General features: G+C 48.8%; 1 protein-coding gene across 3 annotated transcripts in view; it reads left to right on the forward strand.

The window, feature by feature from the left end:
- Positions 1-22,096, forward strand: part of Mapre2 (microtubule-associated protein, RP/EB family, member 2) — a 140,805-nt gene extending 118,709 nt beyond the window's left edge. For 2 of the 3 annotated variants that reach the window (XM_039097097.2, XM_039097095.2), the window contains exons 6-8: positions 5,105-5,244; positions 10,587-10,745; positions 19,086-22,096. In XM_039097097.2, coding sequence (XP_038953025.1) covers positions 5,105-5,244; positions 10,587-10,745; positions 19,086-19,160 — 374 coding nt within the window. In that variant the 3' untranslated portion in view covers positions 19,161-22,096. The remainder of the gene's footprint in view (positions 1-5,104; positions 5,245-10,586; positions 10,746-19,085) is intronic. The other variant, NM_001101000.1, reaches the window with a different exon arrangement.
- The last annotated feature ends 217 nt before the right edge of the window (positions 22,097-22,313 follow it).

The raw sequence follows: 22,313 nt of genomic DNA on the forward strand, positions 1-22,313 counted from the left end.
TGAGCTGAGCTGAGCTGAGCTGAGCTGAGCTGAGCTGAGCTGAGCTGAGCTGAGCTGAGCTTGAAGGTACTACCTACTGTAGTCCTCGGTAAAGAAAGAATGACGTCAGTGAACAAGAAGAAGCCAAAGTTCACAGTTGTCTTCCTTTACATGTGGTGACCCTGGGTGTGTGACTTACATGAGAGTCTTTTATATGTGGTGACCCTGGGTGTGTGACTTACATGAGAGTCTTTTACATGTGGCGACTCTCTGGGTGTGTGACTTACATGAGAGTCTTTTACATGTGGCGTCTCTGGGTGTGTGACTTACATGAGAGCCTTTTACATGTGGTGACCCTGGGTGTGTGACTTACATGAGAGTCTTTTACATGTGGCGACTCTCTGGGTGTGTGACTTACATGAGAGCCTTTTACATGTGGCGACTCTGGGTGTGTGACTTACATGAGAGTCTTTTACATGTGGTGACCCTGGGTGTGTGACTTACATGAGCGTCTTTTACATGTGGCGACTCTCTGGGTGTGTGACTTACATGAGAGTCTTTTATATGTGGCGACTCTCTGGGTGTGTGACTTACGTGAGTGTAAGTCTGTCCCTATCAGTCACAGCGTGTGATGTTTCAGGCACCCACTCCTGGAGGGGAGTATCATACTCCATCGTGTACATGAGGTGACGCTAAGACGTCCTTATTCTGTTCTCCCCCCCTGCTTTTTCATTAGGGGCGACACTTTCATTTCCATTGATTTCTCTCTATCTGCTTCTCTCCAAACAATCTAATCAGAATTGTAAAACCTCCTTCATTTGAAATATCCAATGCAAAGTTCTTTTGATCTGTTACCAGGGTTTTCCAGTGTGTGCTCCACTCCATGTCCTTCACGTGGGAGCTGTGCTTCTGTGCCCTCTGTGTGTGTGTGTGTGTGTGTGTGTGTGTGTGTAAGTATGTGAATGAATGAGTGTGACAGTATGTGAGAAAGAGCTTGTATGTGTTTAAGAGTGTGTGTGAGAGTGAGAAAAACAGTATGTGTGTGAATGTGTGTATGAATAAGAGTGTGACAGAGTATTGAGAAAGAGCTTGTATATGTTTAAGAATGTGTATGTGTGAATAAGTGTATGAATGAGTGTAGCAGAGTATTTGAGAGAGAGAGTGTGTGTGTGTGAGAGAGAGAGTGTGTGTGCATATGTATGTGAGAGAGAGAATATGTGTGTGTGTGAGAGAGAGAGAGTGTGTGAGTGTGGTGAGTGTGTGTGTGTGTGTGTGAGAGAGAGAGAGAGAGAGAGAGAGAGAAAGAGAGTGTGTGTGTGTGTGTGAGAGAGAGAGAGAGAGAAAGAGAGTGTGTGTGTGTGTGAGAGAGAGAGAGAGAGAAAGAGAGTGTGTGTGTGTGTGTGTGAGAGAGAGAGAGAGAGAGTGTGTGTGTGTGTGTGAGAGAGAGAGAGAGAATGTGTGTGTGTGTGTGTGTGTGTGTGTGTGTGTGTGTGTGTGTGTGTGTGTGTGTGTTGTGGAGCAGCTGACAACTCCAAGTCTGATCCTCATGCCTTCCTCTTTCTCATCTTGGGGATCTCTGAGGGAGACTAAGGGAGACTGATGTGGACCAGGGTGAAAACCCCGGTTCCTGGGTCCCAGCTGACCTTTGCAGTATGCAAGAAACCAGTGCTGTGTTAAGGCTGGGCCCATGGACTTGGAAAACCAGACTACTGAAAGGTTCTGCTGAGCTCTGGCCACAGTGAGGATATGTTTCCACAAGTAAAAGGCAGCTTAGCTACAGCCCCACGGCCACCAGCTCTGACCTCGCCCATGAGCCATGTGAAATATGTCACCCAGCGTCCCTTGCGATGGCTCTTCTCCTCTGTAGCCAACAGTTCAGTTTGTTTCAGTTTTTATTTGATGGTACCCTGTGGTCACAGTTAGTGGTAACTTTGCGTAGACGACCTCTAACAACCTTCTCCCTCTTCCTGCTCTTTTCTCTTGGAACTGATGTCAAAATGTGAGGCCATGACTTCCTGGTAACCTGAGCTTAGTCACTGTCACCGGCCACATATTTTGATGACCTACTTAGGGAGAACTGCCTGGAGTGAGTATGTATGCACTCTCCTAGGAAGGACTTTCTGTGAGCAGAGGCCAGTGACAGAGAGATGGACAGCCCAGCACCAACCACCTGGCTCCTAACCCAGACATCAGCTGACTGCACTCACTCCATCAGTGGAGAGGCCAGATTCCACATGGAAAGAACCCCACATCGTAACTTAGGAAAGAGGCCTGGAAAGAAAATACAGGAAGGACCCAGCTGGGAGGCTGACACCCAAATGGTTTCTTTCTTGTTGGCTCTTCCAGTCTGTGACTTAGACATTGGCTTCAATACCTCAGAGCTTCCCGGGTGTCATCACTGATTCAGTGTCTCTGCTAGGTGTTCAGCAACTTGTGGCAGTGCCCAGAAGTCATCCGGGTCGGATGCTGTATTTGCTGTATTTATCAGTGGCAAACAGAACAGACGAGTCCCAGCCTCATGGGGTTACATGCAGTGGTGCAGCTGGTGCAGCCTCTGAGGAAAGAGTTCAAGGCACTGGGCCCTCCAGGGGATGTGACAGCACAAGCTGAGACCTGAAGGAAGGATGGAAGTCCTAGTTCCTCAAAGGAGACAGATCGGACATGAAAGGCAGAGGGGTACTGCATGCAGAGAAGATGTAGCCTATGGGCACGGCATCCCAGAACACTGGCTTGTTCCCAAGAAGGCCGAGAGCACCCCAAGCCCGGGGAATCTTAGGTGACTGTCACTCCACGAGAGGCTGCATCATCATCATTTTAGCAGTCCTTGCGCTTGGCTGCGGCAGACACTTGATACGGGTCTTTAGATAAGAAGCGCTGTTCTCTGTACCTTTCCATTGGACTTCCTAGCTATTAAAATGCCCATCTTGTTAAAATCAAAAAGGGCTGTGTCATTGCAGAAGTGTTCTTCCCTTCTGAAGAAGGGCTCCTGTTCCCTGCCTCCTCCTCCTCCATAGTCTGTTCTACAGCCAAAGGAGCCGTGCGGTAGAAATGAGAAGTCATTCTGAATTCTCTAGAATTCTGTATGGGCCTCTCCAGAGAAAAAGGTTCTCACAGCAGTTTGTCCATCCTAAGCAAGCCAAGTGCCCTGGTCCACTCTGTACGTAGGTGAGGTCTCTGGGCCCCACTGATCGCCCTTTTCAGAATACACACTGATTTAGGCCATTCACATCTAAAATAGGCTAAATACCTTTGGTAAACATTGGTATTTCCCTGTGCTCTTAAAGAAGATCCCTTTCCCCCTGTTGTAACAAAAGGGCATATTTTTTTTAAAGGCTGTGACATTGTTAAGACTTCCCAGAGGTGTGGATGACTCCCATCTGTAACCAGTGACTCCAGGCACCTGAAGACACATCATATAAATTTTACAGCTTTTCTGTTGGCTACATTGTAATTAGGGTGTTGGTTGAAACTTGCAGCTGCTGTTACATGCCTGCCCTTATAATCCCTTGCCTCTGTCAGAAAGGCTGGAAACTGAAGTTGGAAACCACAGACCAAGTTTTTAATTGCCTGTTTATCTGTTTATCTAAAGTTGTTCCTTTACCAAAGGTATTTAGCCTAACATTTTACAAGCCACTGGGGTTGCTGACATAAGTGAGGCATGTTCTTTGCCCTCTAAGAACATTCTAGAAGGGGGAGGATGAGAGACCGTGGTGGAAATTTTAACTGGGCAGAGGGAACATACAGGAGATCCGTGTGGACAGGAGAACCAGAACTGTTGCCTGTCGGACTATGTTATAACAGAGCAAGAGGGCACATCCCAGGAGAGGCCCGGTTCTTTCCCCTAAGCACGGGAGCTTTCTTTCGTATATACCTAACTGCTTCTGTTTTGGCTCCAGAAGTTATTCCGATAGCTGTCCTGTGTTCTAGACAGTAAGTCCACTGCAGGTCAAGTGCCCGGTGGGTAAAGGCTTACCTGGAATAACAGTGCCATGATTAGGAACTTGGTGACCTTGCCACTTGGAAGGCCTCTCTCCTTACATGTCCTATCTCCCTCCCATCTCGTGCCTCGCACCTCGTAAGGAGCAGCTCTTGTGTTTCCTCCTTACTAGGGTACCACATATCTTCCTTCTAGCAGTTCCTCAGCTTTCCCTGGTGATGAGTTTATAAGCCCTTCACACCCCTCTCCTCCCTCCCCTCCTCGTGGCCTTCATGTTCTAAAACACTTCATAACTTACAGCCGTCATTCCTTATGTGAGGCAGACTGTCCCCTCCAAGGTGGTCCTTGTGCCCCTTGCCCTGAGCATCTTCGCATCTTGCCACAAGCTGTCCTGAGTTCACCTTCCTGGCTCTGCACTATCAGCAGATTTGCAAGAAGGTCCTGAGAAACCAAGAGTGGGCCTCAGGGTGCTCATTACCATGTAGATGTCCCCACCGCTGACCTTCCCTTACTGAAGCTATAGAGTGTACTAGAAGAGAAAGCATATACCTGCGTGCCAGTGTTTCTTCTTAAGTATGAGCCTGTCATGGGGCCTTGCTCTTAAAATAATAATTTTGGGATGACTAAAGAATGTTTTCTGTCATTTATTTTTAACCATTCATGTGTATGCGGTATGTGTTTACATGTTCATGTGTGGGAGCAAATGCATACATGCACCATAGAGGACAGAATATAACTTGGGGTGCTGGTCCTTGAATTCCCTCTTGCTTGACAGGGCTCTCAGCGTTTGTCACAGAGTGAGTCTGTCTCTACCTCCTGTCTCACAGTAGAGGCTATCACATCTGGCTTCAGAGAGGTTCTTGGGATTTGAACTTGGCTCCTCAGGCTTGGACAATAAGGATTGACTCACTGGGCCATCTCCACAGCACCCAAAGTCTTTCCTCTTCTCAGGTCCATGGTAGCTGTGCTCTGAGGCCTGGAGGGAAAGGGTTAACCGGCTCACTGGAGCAGCTGCTCTTGCCCAGGGACACTGGCTTTTGCTGAAGGGGAGGCTCTGACTGTATTGAGGAGGGGTTGGCACATTGCTTGTGGTTTTTAGGAAGCTCATTTTATATCATGCGTTTGCAGTGTGTCTGAAAACCTTCTTCAATGCTGGCTGTGTTCACACTGTACTCTGCTTGCTTCTAGGCGCGGCTAAGTCAAGTCCGGCCGCCAAGCCGGGATCTACACCTTCTCGTCCCTCGTCTGCCAAAAGGGCTTCGTCCAGCGGCTCTGCATCCAGATCTGACAAAGATTTAGAAACACAGGTCATACAGCTCAACGAACAGGTACCTCACCTCCTCCACCCTTGTCTCTGGGAATAGTGCAGTGCGTGAGGGGTGAGGAGGTCACACTCGCAGGCCCTGGGGTAAGGGAGAGAAGCAAGACAGCCAGTGAGAAGAGGAGAACCTGCTCAGGAAGCTGGTGACGAGCAGTATTAGTCACAAAGCTTGACGCCAAACCTGAGGATGTGGAAGATGACACAGCCTGATGCAGGCCACCCTCCTGGCTCCCGGTTCCTCAGTGCCCATCCTGAACTGCAGGCCTAGCCTGCCCACTCCTGGCCAGTCTGAAAAGTGTTAGGCTGCCTTATAGTTCAGCTGACTCCCTCTCCATCCCTTCCTTTTTTTCAGCAGCTAGTGGATGAGCCCATCTTACGTAATAGAGACCATGCTTAATTCTGGCGGGGGGCCTAACAATAGCAAGATGGGCGACACCATCCCCTCATTTAAAGCTCTGACAGCAGTTACACACCAGAGCGCCAGACCTTGGTACTAAAGTTAAATAAAACACCAGTCCTCTACAGTGGCAGAAGTGGGGTGCCCAGGAGCCCTGAACGGCAGCTGTGTGTTAAGTATGCATTTCCTCTGACCTAATAGCCCCTTACAATTATGGTAAACCCATTGGCATCTCCAACCAAAACCTTAAGTATGGGAGTGGGATGTAGCTTTGTGGTAGAACACAGATCTGGCAAGCAAGAGGCCCTGGGTTTGATCCAAAAGCATAGGTATGTTTTCTAACTCATAATGCCTAGTTTTCTTAATACAACTTAAGAATACTAAAACACTGGGCAGTGCTGTGCCCACGGTGGAAGCTGCCTGCTTCCCGTACCGGGGGCCCTGTTACTGTGAAGGAGTCTCTGACTTCTTAGGCTAGACCCAGAGGCTAGCTGGGTCTGTCCTAGTGACGAGTTTCCTGCTTGACAAGAGTCTGAAAAGTGTGCGTTTTCAGTCAGGAATTCGTTACAGAGGCGGACGGCTGCCTAACAAGGGCACTGCAAGCTGGTCGCATTAGCACTTGAGGTAAAATCTTAAGCCACCTTTGGGCTCTGATTGGGTAACTGTGGAATGTTCTGTTACCTGCTCATCTCCTGTTGGAGCCGGAGGGTTTTCAGTAATGACTTCTACTCAGATTGAAAAAAAAAAAAAAAAAAAAGGCAGGAATGAGCCTCAGGCCACAAGATTATGACTCCACACAAATCCGCAGGGACCTGGTGAAAATCAAGCCTGAGTTCATCATAGTCTAGATCTGTACCCCTTCCCAGACCAACTTGAGTTTTTCTGCAGTCATTAGAAACTCATGCTCAGGGTTCCTATCACCGTCCCCACCCCCCACCCCCTTCTTCATAGTTTCCAGCCCGGTGGCCCAAATTCTGACCACGTGGAAACCTCCTGTCTGTTAGTCATGCCAGTGCCTTGTAGCCTACACTAGTCAGGCACTTCTCTTGGGGCTGGCTCTAAGCTCCATAAACTCTCAAATCACATGCAGAGGGTCTGTTTCCAAAAGGCCTTGTCCATTTTTAGGGCCACTGGAGAGGACAGAGGGACAGGAGAGGGGAATAGTCTACCTGTTGTCCTTCCCAAAGTACTGTCTGTTCCCCGTCCCAACACCTTGATGTTGAGAAGGTCGTACATGGGCTGGAGACATGGCTCAGGGGTTAAGAGCACTGACTGCTCTTCCAGAGGTCCTGAGTTCAATTCCCAGCAACCACATGGTGGCTCACAACCATCTGTAATGGGATCTGGTGCCCTCTTCTGGCCAGTAGGCATATATGCAGGCAGAAAGCTGTATGATGTATACATAATAAATAATTTAAAGAAAGAAAGAAGGAAGGAAGGAAAAGAGAAGGTCGTACATTCCTTCCTCCACCCCATCCATCAGAGGACAGGCGAGGGTACAGCTAGACCAGGCAGATACTTACTAAGGTCTGAGTCTGGGTGCCTAGCTTTGACGCCTCCAGGAGGAAGGCCCTGAGGCTAATGGGTAGCCACACAAGGGCCCCAGTGTTGGAACTGAGAGAACACAGGGAGAAGGAAAAGCCAAGTGGAAATGCACAGGCGGGGCCATGACTTACGGTGGTAATAGAGAAAGTGACAACTACCATAAACTTAGGGGATTTTCATTTGCTTGGCCCCGTTCCTTTCCTCAGGCAGTCTCCCGTGATATACTGCACACGCACACTGCACTACACAATTCCAGTGATAGCCGTGAATCAGAAGTGGCGGGAGGGAGATTGGGGATTCTTTCTGGTCAGGGGGTCAGCCAGCAGGAAGTGGATTATAGGCACTGCTGCCATGGCGCCCCTGGAAGGACACAGTCTGTGGACACGCTGGGGAGAGTTCAGAAACCTGTGGAAGGAAACCTCCCTTATGGGGCATTCGAATCCGACTTTTCTCAGCCTACGTCACCTACCCATCTGCTGTGACCTGTGAGGAGAGAGCCTGGCATTTGTCTCTTATGACACCTTCAAATGGAATTGAATTTGCCCCCTCATCTCTGGTCATTTAAAGTAACTACTGGCAAGATTTTTTTATTTTTATTTTTCGCTTTGTTGCCCAAACTGGTATTGAACTCACAGCAATTCTCCTGCCTCAGCCTCTTAAGTACCAGAATTACTGGTATGCACCATCATGCCCAGCTGCTGTCAGTGTTTAGGAGGGTGTTGACAGGTCCATACAACTTCCGGGAATGCCAGTCTGGCCTAGCTCAGGCTGGGTACCTCCACAGAAGCCACAGTGTGCTAGGTAAACCACTGGCACCCAGAGGCAAAGCCTGGGTGTTGGCAGTTAGCTGTGTGTCTGCTGTGATGAATGTAGATACCACCCCCATCCCATGTTTCAACACTTGGTTCCCAGCTGGCTGTGCTGTTAGGGGAGGTGCTGAGGCCTGGCTAGAAGAAGCAGGGTGCTGAACATGGTAGGCCTTGAAGGGTTTAGCCCAGCCCCACTTCTGGTCTGGGTCACTAGTGCCTAGCCAGCACCATGCAACAAGCAGCAACTGCTGGCTTCTACTGGCTTCTGATGTCACAAACCACGTCCTCTGCTACACCACTTGTGCCGTGATGCCCTCTGACTCCCGTACTGCAGGCCACAGTAACCCTCCCTTAAGTTGTATCTGTGGAAAGGCGCTAATGTCAGCCTCTGCTTGCTGTGAGGGAGCCACATGCTACAATCCTTCCACCTGACTCAGTGCAGAGCTGAGAGGGACCCTCTAGCTAAGTTCAGACACAGGGTCTAAAATGAAGGGAGTTTTCTTCGCTCTGAAGTGCAAGCTGGTTTACCTTGTACTTTTGCAAATGTGTAGTCTTAAAGGGAATGAAAATCCAGGGTTAACAAACTAACCCACTCACCTTTGCAGGTAGCTATGAGGGCATCCTTGAGGTCTACATAGATCCCTGCATAGATCTCTTTAATAGATGCAGGGTGAAGGAGTGGCTCCATGGACCAAAGGCCCAACATATTAACACAGACACCACACACACACACACACACACACACACACACACACACAAGAATGTCCAGAATTATATATGTGTGTGTGTGTTTGTGTGTGTGTTTGTATGTATGTATGTATATATGTATGTATGTATGTATACACAAACCTCACCTAAAGAAAACCATGAGCTTCATTTCTTCCCCAGTGTCTGGGTGCCAGACCTTCGTCAGCCTTCAGCACCCACAGCTTCTTTTCATCCCAGAAATTTCCTGTGACCCAAGGTTTATAGGACCATAAAAGGGTACACAAGTCAAATTAACTGATAATAAATCATAACAAATTTTTATTTTAAGATAGTCCTTTGGAGTTAGCGTGGTGGCACACACTTTGAATCTCGGGACTCAAAAGGCAGAGGCAGGTGGATCTCAGTGGGTTCCAGGCCAGACAGGACTCTGTCTCAAAAGCAAAGGCAAGCAAATTTGCACACTAAGTACCTGGCGTTTCTTCATCTAACAGTATGACATTTGCTAAGGTGCGACAGTGTTCCTTTTCTGTAATTAGACCACCATGCTTCTGTTGGAACAGTGTTTGCAGTGCAAGTGCCACCATCCGTGACTGAGTTGAGGCATCTCCTTATGTGGCATGACAGCATGCGCAGTGCGAAGCCTCAGCGTTCAGAGCCAAAGCTTCAGTGACGTCGTGTGGTGTGGCACAGGGGCGCTCTGCCCGTAGCACCTCCCCTCCATTGTGCATTTGATTTCTAATAAATTTTAATTGTGAACACCACAGACTTTTACTATTGCCAGATATTTTTGGTAAGCCCCCCCGCCACATGCACATTCAGTTACATAACCCAGTGTAGGGTCATGACCCACCACTTAGAATTTTTGCTCTACACAAATGTAAACAAAAGTATTTCGAAAGAGGAGGTTCTCGGGGATGAGAAACGGCATAGTTTGGACCTGTGTGTGTCTGTCCGAGAATCGCATCCTAAGAGTTGAAAGTCAATAGCTCCTCCCCATCCCCACCCCCATGCCTTCTTCAGGACTGACACCACCCAAATGTGGTCCTGCCTTGGTCGTTGGCCCAGAACTATAAGTTAGAAATTTCATAATTCCAGAAAGTCCCTAAACCCACCCTGCCCTTCCAGCAAGAACACAGAGCCAGAGCTGGACAATTGGACACAGATTGGCACAGCTAGCCTTCCACCCCTGCCCCATCTGTGTGCACCGAGATCTCCCCTCACTATGGACAGCGTGTGTCTGCTCTGTCTCGGCATCTGAGGAGTGGCTTTTAACACCCGTGACTGGAAGAAAGAAGAGGTCATTTAAAAAAACACATGACTCTCTTACCGTCCTTCTCGGTAGACTATGACAGTGCTTAGAGTCCGTTTGGGATGCTGTACCCTAAGCTGGATGTTGTGTGAGCAACAGAATTTTCCTTCTTACCATTGGTGGCAGTGAGATCTAATATCAAGATGTCAGCAGATCAGTTGTGTGGCCAGGCCCCGGTCTTCATGGTCTTCCCATGCTGGGAAGGATCCCTAAAGTGTCTTTCTTACACAGATCTCATTCATGTCTCAAAGGCCCTCCCTGGGACACCATCACATTGTAGGGTTCTACCATAAGACATTGTAGAGAGAGACAGACACCCTGGATCATAGCAACAAGATGTGGTCCAGCACATATAACCAGGAGAGGAAAGGCTTGTGTAAGCCCAGGTACAGCTATGCAGGTTTATATAATAAATACTCTGGTAGCAAGTAATCCACATGCTCCTGAGACTGGCTGCCAGGCCTGTTGCTTGTCTCTTACACTTGTCTGTGTCCAACCCCCCATGTTTCCTGTCATATGCAGACGTAGCTGGTTGCATATTTCTTACTCTACCTGGGGGGTTCCTTCTCTGCCTTTTGCAGGTTCATTCACTGAAACTCGCCCTGGAAGGTGTGGAGAAAGAGAGGGATTTCTACTTCGGGAAGTTGCGAGAGATTGAGCTGCTATGCCAGGAACATGGGCAGGAAAACGATGACCTCGTGCAGCGACTAATGGAAGTGCTGTATGCTTCCGACGAACAGGTGGGTGTGCGAAGCCCCCGGCTCCCGAGTTCTGAAGCCACCCCTGCTCGAAGTGCAGCTCACCCAGCCATCTTTTTTTTTTTTTTAAGGTTTTTATTTTTTTAGGTTTTTTTTTCATCTTTATTAGATTGGATATTTCTTATTTACATTTCAATTGTTATTCCCTTTCCCGGTTTCCAGGCCAACATCCCCTAATCCCTCCCCCTCCCCTTCTCTATGGGTGTTACCCTCCCCATCCTCCCTCCCCTTACTGCCCTCCCCTCAACAATCCCATTCACTGGGGGTTCAGTCTTAGCAGGACCCAGGGCTTCCCCTTCCACTGGTGCTCTTACTAGGATATTCATTGCTACCTATGAGGTCAGAGTCCAGGGTCAGTCCATGTATAGTCTTTGGGTAGTGGCTTAGTCCCTGGAAGCTCTGGTTGCTTGGCATTGTTGTTCATAAGGGGTCTCGAGCCCCTTCGAGCTCTTCCAGTTCTTTCTCTGATTCCTTCAACGGGGGTCCCGTTCTCAGTTCAGTGGTTTGCTGCTAGCTTTCGCCTCTGTATTTGCTGTATTCTGGCTGTGTCTCTCAGGAGAGATCTACATCCGGCTCCTGTCAGCCTGCACTTCTTTGCTTCATCCATCTTATCTAGTTTTCACGAGGCATCTTAAATCCTTCCCTGGGGTCTTGGTGATGTTACAACCTAGCTGGCAGCCTTGGTGGTCCCAGAGAAACAAATGTGCTTGTCATCTGCCGTGCCTGTGAGATATGCATCCACCAGTTAATTCGGGAGGAGTTGGGTAGAGATGGAGACCGGAGCTAAAACACACAGCCAGACCCCAATAGCTCTTCAGCTTGAGCAAATGGGCAGTAAGAGTTGTGTGAGGATCTGTTTTCTGAGAATGGTTGAGCGAGAAGACAATTTTCCTGACCCCATGAGCCACATGGCCGTCTATTTTGTTACATACAGACTTCTTTGTAGGCAGGCCCTGCCACTGAGCACGAGTGTGGGGGAAGAGCCCGGGTATACCTTTGTGAAGGTAATAAATGTGTGCTGGGTATGGTGGAGCAGGCAGGAGTATCAAGAATACAAAGTGAATCCGGGGCTATCCTGGGCTACATGAGACCTTGTTTTGTTTTGTTTTGTTTTGTTTTGTTTTGTTTTAAAAAATGGAAACCAGGCTTAGTGGCATGTGCCTTTAATCCTAGAATCTGGGAGACTGAGGCAGGTAGATCTCTGTGAGTTCAAGGCCAGCCTGGTCTACATAGCAAGTTCCAGGCCAGCCAGGCAACATAATGAGACCCTAATGAGACCCTGTCTCAAAAAAACAAACAAACAAACAAACAAAAACAAACAAACAAAAACAGCACAACAAAAGGAAAAGTAAGGAGAGGGGAAGGAAGAGGAAGAGAAAGGGAAGAGTGGAGGATCGGGAAGAACAAGCTGGGGTCAGGAAGGACACTGTGACTGGCAGTTGACAGGCAGATAGAGAAACACAGCCAAGTCAGTGCAGTCTGTGTGCAGGAGGGCAGAGCCCGGCCTAAGGAGACATGAGAGACCTACTGAAGCTTCTCCTTCTTCAGAGCTGGGCTTGGGAAGGCAAAATCCAGGGCTGGGGGTCAAGCTTCTCCTTAGCCTAGGTCAAAGCTGGTGCCGTGTTTGGCTCTCTGACCCAGAGGCTTGTAGGTGCTCAGAGGGAACTACGGGAGAGTCACGTGTGCTAGTGTTCCCACAGAGCATAGTGAGCCACCAGAAAGTTTATTTTCTTATTCCAGCCAAGGGCAGATGTTTGCTCCACGTGTGCCTAAAAATTCCAACGTTGAACCTTCCATTCGCTACAGGAGCTTCCCGTGCTTGGGAACTTCCGTCGGCCACAGGGAGCTGTGCCATGCTTGGGACCTCCCCACTATTGCTTTTTTTGTCCTCTCAAATTGTTTTTGGTAACTTCTTGGTTACTAGTAGCTCAAAGTGTGGCTTTCAAAACCTTGGAACTCTGTCTAGTTAAATCCCGAAGCCATGATGTCACCAGATGTGGCTGTCAGCATGGAGGCTGGTTTGTAGTGTGCCTGTGACCATTGTGGATGTACTGAGGTACGCCTCAGTTGCAGTGGCTGCCTCTTAAAGCTTGCTTGAAATGACGTCAAATGAGTACGTCACATGATGCTGAGTGTATGTGGCTGCCGTCCGTGCTGGTGGGTACTCCCAGGAGCAAAGCCCACCTGCTTGCTTAGATCTTCCCTGCAGTGCCCTCGTGGCAGAAAGGAAACCTTACTGAAAGCCAGAGCTGATCCCAAGAGGGAGGAGACCTGGTCCTGGAATGTGTGAATCGTGTGACCCAGTTGAATTGCTGGCTGCAGATAGGCAGGTGAGCATGGGCAAGAACTTCACTCTCCTCCAGTGAGTGGTTTGAGGAGACCCTGCCTGGATCTCTTTCCGCTCTTCCAGTTCCCCACACACAGGGTAACTTGCCACCCACTAGACCCACAGAAGGGTTCTTGTACTGTGGGCATGGTTACAGAGCATGTGGTCCAGGAGCCATCGGACATAAAGCTGCATCAGTTAAGGTCCAGTGGGTTCCATAGACCCCGTCTCACGTACTGGAGTCTGAGGCTGACACCTGCATCCCTGGGCTTTATGTTTAACACTTTAGCAGATGCTTTAATTCCCTTGAGAATCTTATCAAGTACATATTGTCCTGTCTTCTAGATAAAGGGAACGAGACAGAAAAGAGCATTGGTACTTTGTAAGCAGCTAGAGTCTGAACCCGAGCTCTTTCTCCCATCTCTGTTTCGGGCGGGGCGGGGGGAGTTTAGTTCTGAAGATCAAACTCAGTCTTGTGCATGCCCGGAACAGGCTTTACCACTGTGAAGCCTTAGCCCTCGGATTATCACCACGTGAAGAGAAATGTGTTAAGGAAGAGAGACGAGGCCATGGACACACCCACTTAACTATCTCACAGCCAGGAAGAGGTTAGAGGAACCGATATTATCCAGAAGGAACATAGACTTCAGCCCTGTGTGTGGCTGAAGCTGTGTCTTCACATGCAGCCCCTGGCTTAGGGTTCCAGTTCAGGATACATTACACTGTAACTCTGTCTGGAAAATTCCCTTGAGATAACAGGCTCCGAAATTCCCAAGGGGAATAAGGCGCAACAAGGCATTTGATCCACAGTGTACAAGGAGTCCTTGCTGCAAGTGTGATGTGGCCTAAGACCAAGGTTTCTAGACCTTGCTTCTACAGTAAGAAAGGGAAGATGTGTGTGCAGACAGCATGCCAGATGGGTGTGTGCCATGCTGTGCACAAGCACACATGTGAGGTGAGCACCGGCCCGCTCTCCATTCTACTTCCCTGCTAAAGGCTCAAGGAGTTATCCAAGAAACCTTGGAGTCTTTAAGCATCACATTCATCCCTGAGGTGCACGGGTCCTGCTTCCATGGGGCTGCCCTGAAGCACAATCAGCGCTAGAAGGAGTGTGTCTACAGAAGAGGCTGCCTACCTGTAGGGCCTCCCTCTGGAAATGCATGATCAGTGGTCTCCGTGTCATCCCATGCTCCCCCACAGCCCTCAGATCCTCCTTTTGTCCCACTGTGTTTGTCCCAATGCTATGTCCTGTGTCCAGTGGGTGGTGGGCAGGTCTGTGCTGCTGTGTGGGTCTGAAGAGTAGGGAGTCCAGAAAAAAAGCCTGTATATTGCTTGAGGCTCTTAGCATGAGGACGTGTGACCACCTGAGATGACAGAGGTTGCTGGCTGGCTGGCTGGCTGGCTTTCCCAGAGGGGAAGATGGGCTGAGAATCAAAGTGGATTACATGTGTGCTCTTCAACTAAACTGTCTGAACATGGCTTGATTTCCTAGGAATGTTTGCTAAGGGATCTTCCTTTTATTTTATTTATTTATTTTTGCTGGTGACTAGTCACTGACTCATAGAGTCAAGCAAATCCCAGAATATGACGTATAGATGTAAACCTCCAGCTTAGAGCGGTGATCAGGTTATTCAGCTTTGAAGTGTAGAAGCCTGGTGGAAGTTTCCAGAACAGATCTCCAGCCAGGCGTACAGTGCCTCTTTACCATCCTTAGTTTATCCCCCACTTCTGTAACTCGGGCCCTAGGTGTCTTGGCTTAAACACTGGCTGCCTGCCTGCTACCTGTGGGTCCTCTTAGCAGAGGTAGACCAGCTAGCCGAGGTAGACCAGCTAGCCGAGATAGACCAGCTAGCCAAGGTAGACCAGCTAGCCGAGGTAGACCAGCTAGCCGAGGTAGACAACCAGCTAGCCGAGGTAAACCAGCTGACAAACGGTTGCTCATTTCCTGAAGTACTGTCATGGACGCCACTGTTACAGTGAACTGAAGACTTTCTCCTCAGAACTTTTTTGAGACAGTCAGCCACTGGGGAATCTGTGCACTGGCCTTAAAATACTACTTATCTAGAGATAGATACAGCTGCTACCTCAGAGGAACTCACAGACCTAAGGAAGGAGACAGCCAGGGACTCAGCTGACTGGAAAATGTGTCAGATCGTGATAAGTGTGACAACAGAGACATAAATAACTTGTGTGGGACACACACCGTGGCCTGGAGACCCCAACAGACGTCACTGTAAAGATGGCATTCGGGTTGGAAGTTGACATGGGACTGGGGACATGAGCAGTGAGAGTCAAGATGGGTGAGAAAAGAGCAGCCAACCGTGGCTGGCACCACACGGGGGGATGAGGCTAAGTGTCTCCCCTTTAGGGATCAGGAACATCAGCTTCTGGTGACCTCTGGCCTCGTTTTTCATCCACCATGGCCAAGATCATCCTTTGACACTCTCTCCAATCTGCCTCTCTTTCTGGTGGGTAGAGTAAAAGTGAAGAATAGTAACAGTGCTCACAGCGAGGCATTTAGAAAAGTACGGGGTTGCCATGGAAACATCAGTACTCATCTGGTGCTGTACCAGCCAGTATGTCAGTCCTGTGCTCAGCACAGGTTTTGCCTCGCTACCACTGGGGGGTGGGGGGGGGAGCTGTACTGCATCCTGAGGGTCCTAAGTCAACTTGTGCCATGCATTAGCAAAGCAGCTCTGGGCATGTTTGCTGTTTACACCAGGGTTGCCTGATCAGCATGTGCTGAGAGGGGCAGTCTCTGTAGGTGTGGCATCACCAAGTTTCCCATGGCTGGCACTTCAGCCTGGTGTGTGGGGGAAACTGCTTTCTTCAGCTGGAGACTGCAGCGCTACCTCCTGTTCAACCTGGACCTGAGGAGAGAGGTCCTGACTAGTGGTGAGGAACAAGGCCACACAAGCAGCTGAGGAGGGCACAGTATGAAAGACAGTATGGCAGCCTGGGAGCTTAGGATGAGTAAGTCAGCATCCCCATCGTGTTGGGGGCTACAGTGTGGGAGAAGCAAGAACGAAAGATGGCAGCTTAACCAGGGGAGCAGGGGCCATTAATACGGAAACGGGGTTAGGGAGAGAGACTTCCAAAAGTATGTTTTCATGTGGGAAATGGACCCTGGACCCTCCCACATTCCCCTGGAGCACAGGACTCCTGTTCTGACTGAAGCCAGCACCTGCTTTCTGATCTGTGACTGTCCACACTGCCAGTTCCCCCTGATAGTGCCACTGTTGGCCAAGGCTGAGAAGGCTACTGCCCCACATATCGAACAGTAGGCAAAGCAGCTGGCAGAAGATGCTGTTAAATGAGCAGCCAGAGCAAAGCCCTGGGCCCTGGCATGAGAGTGGGGATGAGAGAGAGCAGGATATTTACCCAGACCTTCCAAAGATGGGACAGTTGTAGGAGGTGACAATGATACGGTCATAAGCATAGCCAGGGCTCACGTAGACCAAATCATGTGGCCGTTGACCAAGAGCCAATAAAGGGCAATGCTAGAATCAGCCTCAGGTCTTCAGTTTTATGTCACTTTCACCTGCTGTAGAAAGGGCGACTGTCTATTAATTATTTGCACATTTGAAACATATCCCAAAGCGTTCTCACACTAAGAAATTACAGTCACAGCTCATACTTACCATATTGACAAGAAAAACATGCACCTAAGCAAGTTACCAGTTTTAACTTACCTGTTCCTCTGTTAGATGAGATGAGTGCAGTGTTGAATGATCAGTGAAATACACGCTAAACTTGTTACGTGAGTAGAGTGGTTGCACTATAAGCCCAGAGTCTCACAGGTCACAAATTGCAGAGCTGGGCAGAGAACGCTACAGTCACTGCACATAACCTTAACATTGTATGGTCTCTGAGAAAAGGCCATACAGTCTTGGCTGGTAGTTTGTCTTGGGCACCCATTCTGGAATCCAATTTCCTCTTGACGTGGCATGTGTTGAACGTTGTAGGGAATGAGAGGCAATTCAGTTGAACAAGGCTACCTACCTCAAGAACCTCAGGCTTCTTGCAGAAGGCAGAGGGAAGATGCAGGTCTGACACAGGGAGATGGTGAGGCCCTGCCTGAATTGGATCTTTGTTTCCAATCTCTCCCTTTAATACCATAATGAATGCGTACTTGGAAAGCCAGCAGTGAAAGATGTTCAGAAAGCACCATTACGTTACTATTTTCAGGCACACAAAGATGGGGGATGTCTATAATTCCAGGTCAGAATGAGCTTGAAAGAGATAGACTCCAGTTCAGAAAGGCCGGCCCACTATCTATCCAGCATTAAAACCAGGATTAACGCATCATTATTAAGACAGTTATAGGGTGGTTTCATTCTCTTTCCTCCTTGAAGACTGAAATGACAGCAGTAATGGCCAGCATCATGCTGGGAACACCAAGTCCACACCTTGCCCCGAGTCAACTGCAGCCACATGTGTCTTCTTGGTTAAGGCACTTGAGCCCACAGTGACAGAATAGGTCCCTGGATATACTTCTGTGTAGAGGTCCTTAGAGATGTTCCCAGTAGGCCAAGATGACTCTCGAGAATGCTCTGATGCTTAAAAGAGGCTTCCTGGACCAACAGATGTCTCTCCTCCCGTTTCTTTGTTCTGTGCCCTGTGTCTGAGTACATGTGTATCTCCAGAGACTTCCTTCTGTGACAGCGGTAGACATGGGTTGCCCCTCCTTCCTCTGGCATAGACCAGTAGTATTTCCCACACTGGCGTGAAGTAGAGTCCACGAATTCAGCCATTGTTCTGAAGGAAGCACTAAGGGTTGGACGCCTTCTCTCTGAAGCGTAGGCAGGAGTTCAAGGCCAGCCTGGGCTATATGAGACCATGTTAAAAATGAGTCAAGGCAGTTCCCAAACGACCTTTCCACTTTTTGCTGGGATGCATTGCATCTTTGGGACGTGAGAGGCTTTCTCCCGCCCAGTGGAGGCCGAGAATGACTAGATCCTAATTGGATCCTAACTAGCTTGCCGTGGCCTACAGGAAATGACCACATAGGAAGAGGATGGGCTTGGCGGACCCGGAGTCCGTGTGTCACATGTCCGAATGCATGCAGGGCTGCTTCTTGAAGTCCTGAGCCATTCCTGAGGGGCAGTTAGCTACTCTTAGTTTGCCTCACCCTTTCTGCTTGGGCGGTAAAGAACTAATTATTCTTTTTGACAAAAGTTGAGGCTGAGACGATGCCTGTGATCTGCTTCACTGAATAAATAGGACGAGTGGAGCTAAGTGAAGGAAAGCTGATCCTGTCTTCTTCCCAGTCAGGAGCAGAAAGTAAGCAGATAGGCCCTCACACACCCTAAAGATGCATGGCAAGGTCCTGGAGGCAGAGCTTCTAACACAGGGCCGGAAGGGGCCTCTTTGCCTACAGCAGCCTGTGAAATGCGTTCTCTCCCCTTCCTTCCCCTCAGAAATTAACAAGTTGCTTCTCTGGTGTCTTCAGTCTGCCTCATATCGGTGTTAGGTGACAGAAAGCGTCTTCACAAAGACACCACCCAGGCATGATGAATGACAGCATCAGAGGGAACAGGAAATAGGTCAGAAGCAATGCATGATGGGCTGTTGGGGAGGGACAGCCTTCCTACACATCTGCAGAGGCCTGGGGTCCTGTTTGAGGCATCTTTGTAGTTACAGGCTGTGGAGTGGCTGTGTCTGGCTTATCCATCAGCTCTTACTGGGGAGAGCAAAGTGTACAACTTGTCCTGCGAAAGGTTTCCTGGGAAAACAGTCGGCAGAAGAAATGAGTTCTTAACACCTGGTGCTTGTGCTTTGCAGAGGGGTCCTCCTTGGATGGCACTGGGATGTGACGGTGTCCCTGTGTCTGGGGCTGACACCCGGAAGCTGGGAAACATTTGCGTGTTGAGTCGTGCCTGAGACTGGCGAACCCCAGAACTCGGTGTTCAGCTGATTGATGCTGATTAGGCCTGACACCTCACAGGGCCTGAAAGGGAACCAGTTTAGCTAAAAACTTCTCCCCTATCCCTCAGGAGGGCCAAACAGAGGAGCCGGAAGTGGAGGAGCAAACCCATGACCAACAGCCCCAGCAGCAGGAAGAGTACTGAGCCATCTTGTCCGCTCTTGACGATTCCATCCTGCGTGGGGACTTTTCTTCTGGAGAATTGCAACGCGTGTGGCCTGGAGCGCAGTAGAAACCAGCTGTTCCCAACCTGTTCCCATCGACAGTGATCTTGCACCCTCCAGCCATTGCTCTTGGTTCCCACTTCTCTGCCAAGACGCGTTAGCAGATGGCTATTCTGGTCAGCTCCCTGCCAGGTCATAGGCTCACCTTCAACTTCACCACCTGGCTGCTTGAGACTGGTTCTGCTCCTCCCTCATAACTATTTCCCACCCCAACACCACCACCACCACCATCACCACCACCACCACCCCTTTTTATCCTGGTGTGAAACAATGGTAATTTGATATATGGTATTTATATTGGCATTTTTCAACCCAGTGTCAGTAGGTGTCACGCGCATTTGTGGTGCTTTGATGTTTGCGAGTCTAACCTCCTCTCATAAATTTGGTCAGATGATTAATTGGAACAAAGGGAAACAGATATTTGATATGAAAGCCATATGACAGTAGCTTGTGTCATGGGGAAAACAGTTTTCTCCCTCTACTCACAACACTAAAGGGAAAAAATGGATTCAGAACTATGACTTCAGGGCCCAGCAGTGTTGATAGAGCAGCATATTAGACAACCACACAGTCGTTAGTTTTCAGACATTCGCTCCACAGACAATACCATCTCAGCTCTGCCCTTGCTCTGTGTGTCCCTGCCTCCCCCCTCTCCCCCGGTTCTCCTGTTATTTTCTTTCTCAGGGTCCTTTCTTTGGTGGGGGGTCCACTCCCCAAAAGATGTTGTCATTGGCAATCCGCAGTTGCAAAGGGGGTAGGGTGGTCTCAGAAGGCACAAGGCTTCCTGCCTCATCCCTCTTTTCTCCTCGTAAGGGCTTCAACCCAAGTCCTCCAGTTCACATTTAAGGAATCCATACTAGAGGGGAACTTGAGGGAGCGTACCCTACACGCCAGCCTTCACTCGGTGCTGGCTGCCAGGGTTGGAAACGAAGACTTGATCGATAGCAAGGGAGAAGAGTGGCCACACACAAAAATGCCAATGACCCCCATCACCTTCTGGAGTGAGGACTCCACCCTCTCTGCAACAAGGGGCCCTCCTTGTCACTGACATTTGCTAAACCACGGCAATTCATAAACGGGAAACATTAGTGAATTGAAAGCATTCCTTGTTTTTAACTAATATTTGCACATTTTCTTAGTCTCCTTCCTGATGGTCACCTGTCCTCCCCTCTTGACAGATGGCATTCTTTCCCAACTCCCTCCGTTTTATTCGATTTTAGCTTTAGGTTTGCTGTCCCTTGTCATATGGCCAGCAAGTGCAGAAAAAAAACAAGAAACAAATGTGCCCACCCCACCTTCCACTTAAAAAAAAAAAGTCTCAAAATAAATTTCTGAATTATGCATCATAAAGCTTTGAAATTTCTTTATTAATTGATGGGATACTAACCTTAAATCCTAGCGCTGAAGCTTTCCACCAAGAGAAAGCTTTGCAAAATAAACCTTCGCGGCAGCGTTGTATATAACTGAGGCCCATGTGGAAAAGATGGCTTGTATTTTTGAAATGATCACGACACACTGTGCAGAAGCGGACAGTTGTTCCATGGCGTCTGGTTCTCCTTCCTTCTCTCTCCTGCTCACTCAGCCCTGCAGCGCAGCGCATCTCTCTGAGGCTGGAAAGCCTCGCCCCTCGCAGTGACGTCCTCCCACGCCTGGCCGCGGTAGTGGCTGTGCTCCACGCAGCAGCGTCAGGCCTCGTGGTTTGCTGCTCTCCTGAGCCTTCTTTATTCACTCGCTTTGTTTTTGGCTTTTCAATGGCTATTCTAAAGAGGTACAATGAGCAGCTATTCACAGACCCCTGGGTGGTTCCCGAACCTGCCCAGGACGTCTTAGCACCCAGGGCTGGGGGATTCATGGCCACACTCCTGAGTGGGTACCGGGAATCGGGATGCGTCAGGATCTTTCATCTCCCAGTGCCTCTCGCTGGAAGCACTCTTCCTTTCCACCTCCCTGGACTACTAAGCTGGAGACCTACTGGCCACATGTCTGAAAAGACTGCTCCCCAGCTGGTGTACTCCATTCTCCTTCCTAGTGGCTCACGCCAGACCATTCATCCACTCCTGTCCGTGTGCCCATCGTACATATCTGGTGAAGTGCTATGTCCCAGATGGTGCCATGGATGCTTTGGGGAACCCTTCGCAGTTATTTCCACCCCTGCCTCTGGGCACCCACCACTCATGGATGGCGGAACATCCATTGTCTTATCTCGGCATTCAGGGGACACAGTCCTCTAAGCCCCAGCCCAGCCATCGAACATCACACTGGGTCCAGAGGCATCCCAGCATGGGTCCCTGCTCCTCCCTCTCAAGAAGTTGGTTTTTTTTTTTTCCTCAGTTTCCCCGCACCCACTGTTGGCTGGAAGGGCTTCCATTACCACTGTCAGATTGGAAGTGATTGAAGCAGGGGATGAAGAGAGAGCTCACATCCTAAGTATAGAGAAGCAGGACAAAAAAAAAAAAAAAAAAAAAAAAAAAAAAACGTTCAAAAGACAAACACCCTGTTGAACTGAGAGAAGTAAACTCCAAAAGGGAACCAAGATTTCCTCCCTTTCCTGGTGTTTCCATTATTCCGTTAAGGTTTAATATGCATTCAGATTACTTTACTAAATAGTACACCATAAAGCTTTTGTTATATATTAAATGTAAACTGAAAGGAATGTAAACATATGTATTGTTAATTATAAATATCGATAAGTAATGGCATACTAGATGAAGAGGTCTTATTCAGACGCATCACATTCATTTTACATTGCCCACCTATTGTCGCATGATAGGATAGCTTTTTGTCTCTGAATATGTGAATAACTTGACTTGCGTTGACCTTTTTACATATTTAATAAAAAAATATATGTTAAAATCTGCCTAGACTTACAGATTCTTACATTCTTATCAGAACAAGTTGTCTTTCCAGGGAGCACATGTCTGTGTAACAGAATGTCTGTGTGGATTCACAGATCAATCCATACTCTGTTGCTGACTGACACAGGGAAGGGAGGGTGTCTTCATTTGTGTTCACGGATAAGTAAGTATAGATTCTTACCTGAAATCAAATGTAACAGCTGTAATACCTTAGAATTT

The sequence above is a fragment of the Rattus norvegicus genome, chromosome 18 (genome assembly GCF_036323735.1).
Source record: "Rattus norvegicus strain BN/NHsdMcwi chromosome 18, GRCr8, whole genome shotgun sequence".
In the NCBI taxonomy this organism is placed as follows: Eukaryota; Metazoa; Chordata; class Mammalia; order Rodentia; family Muridae; genus Rattus; species Rattus norvegicus.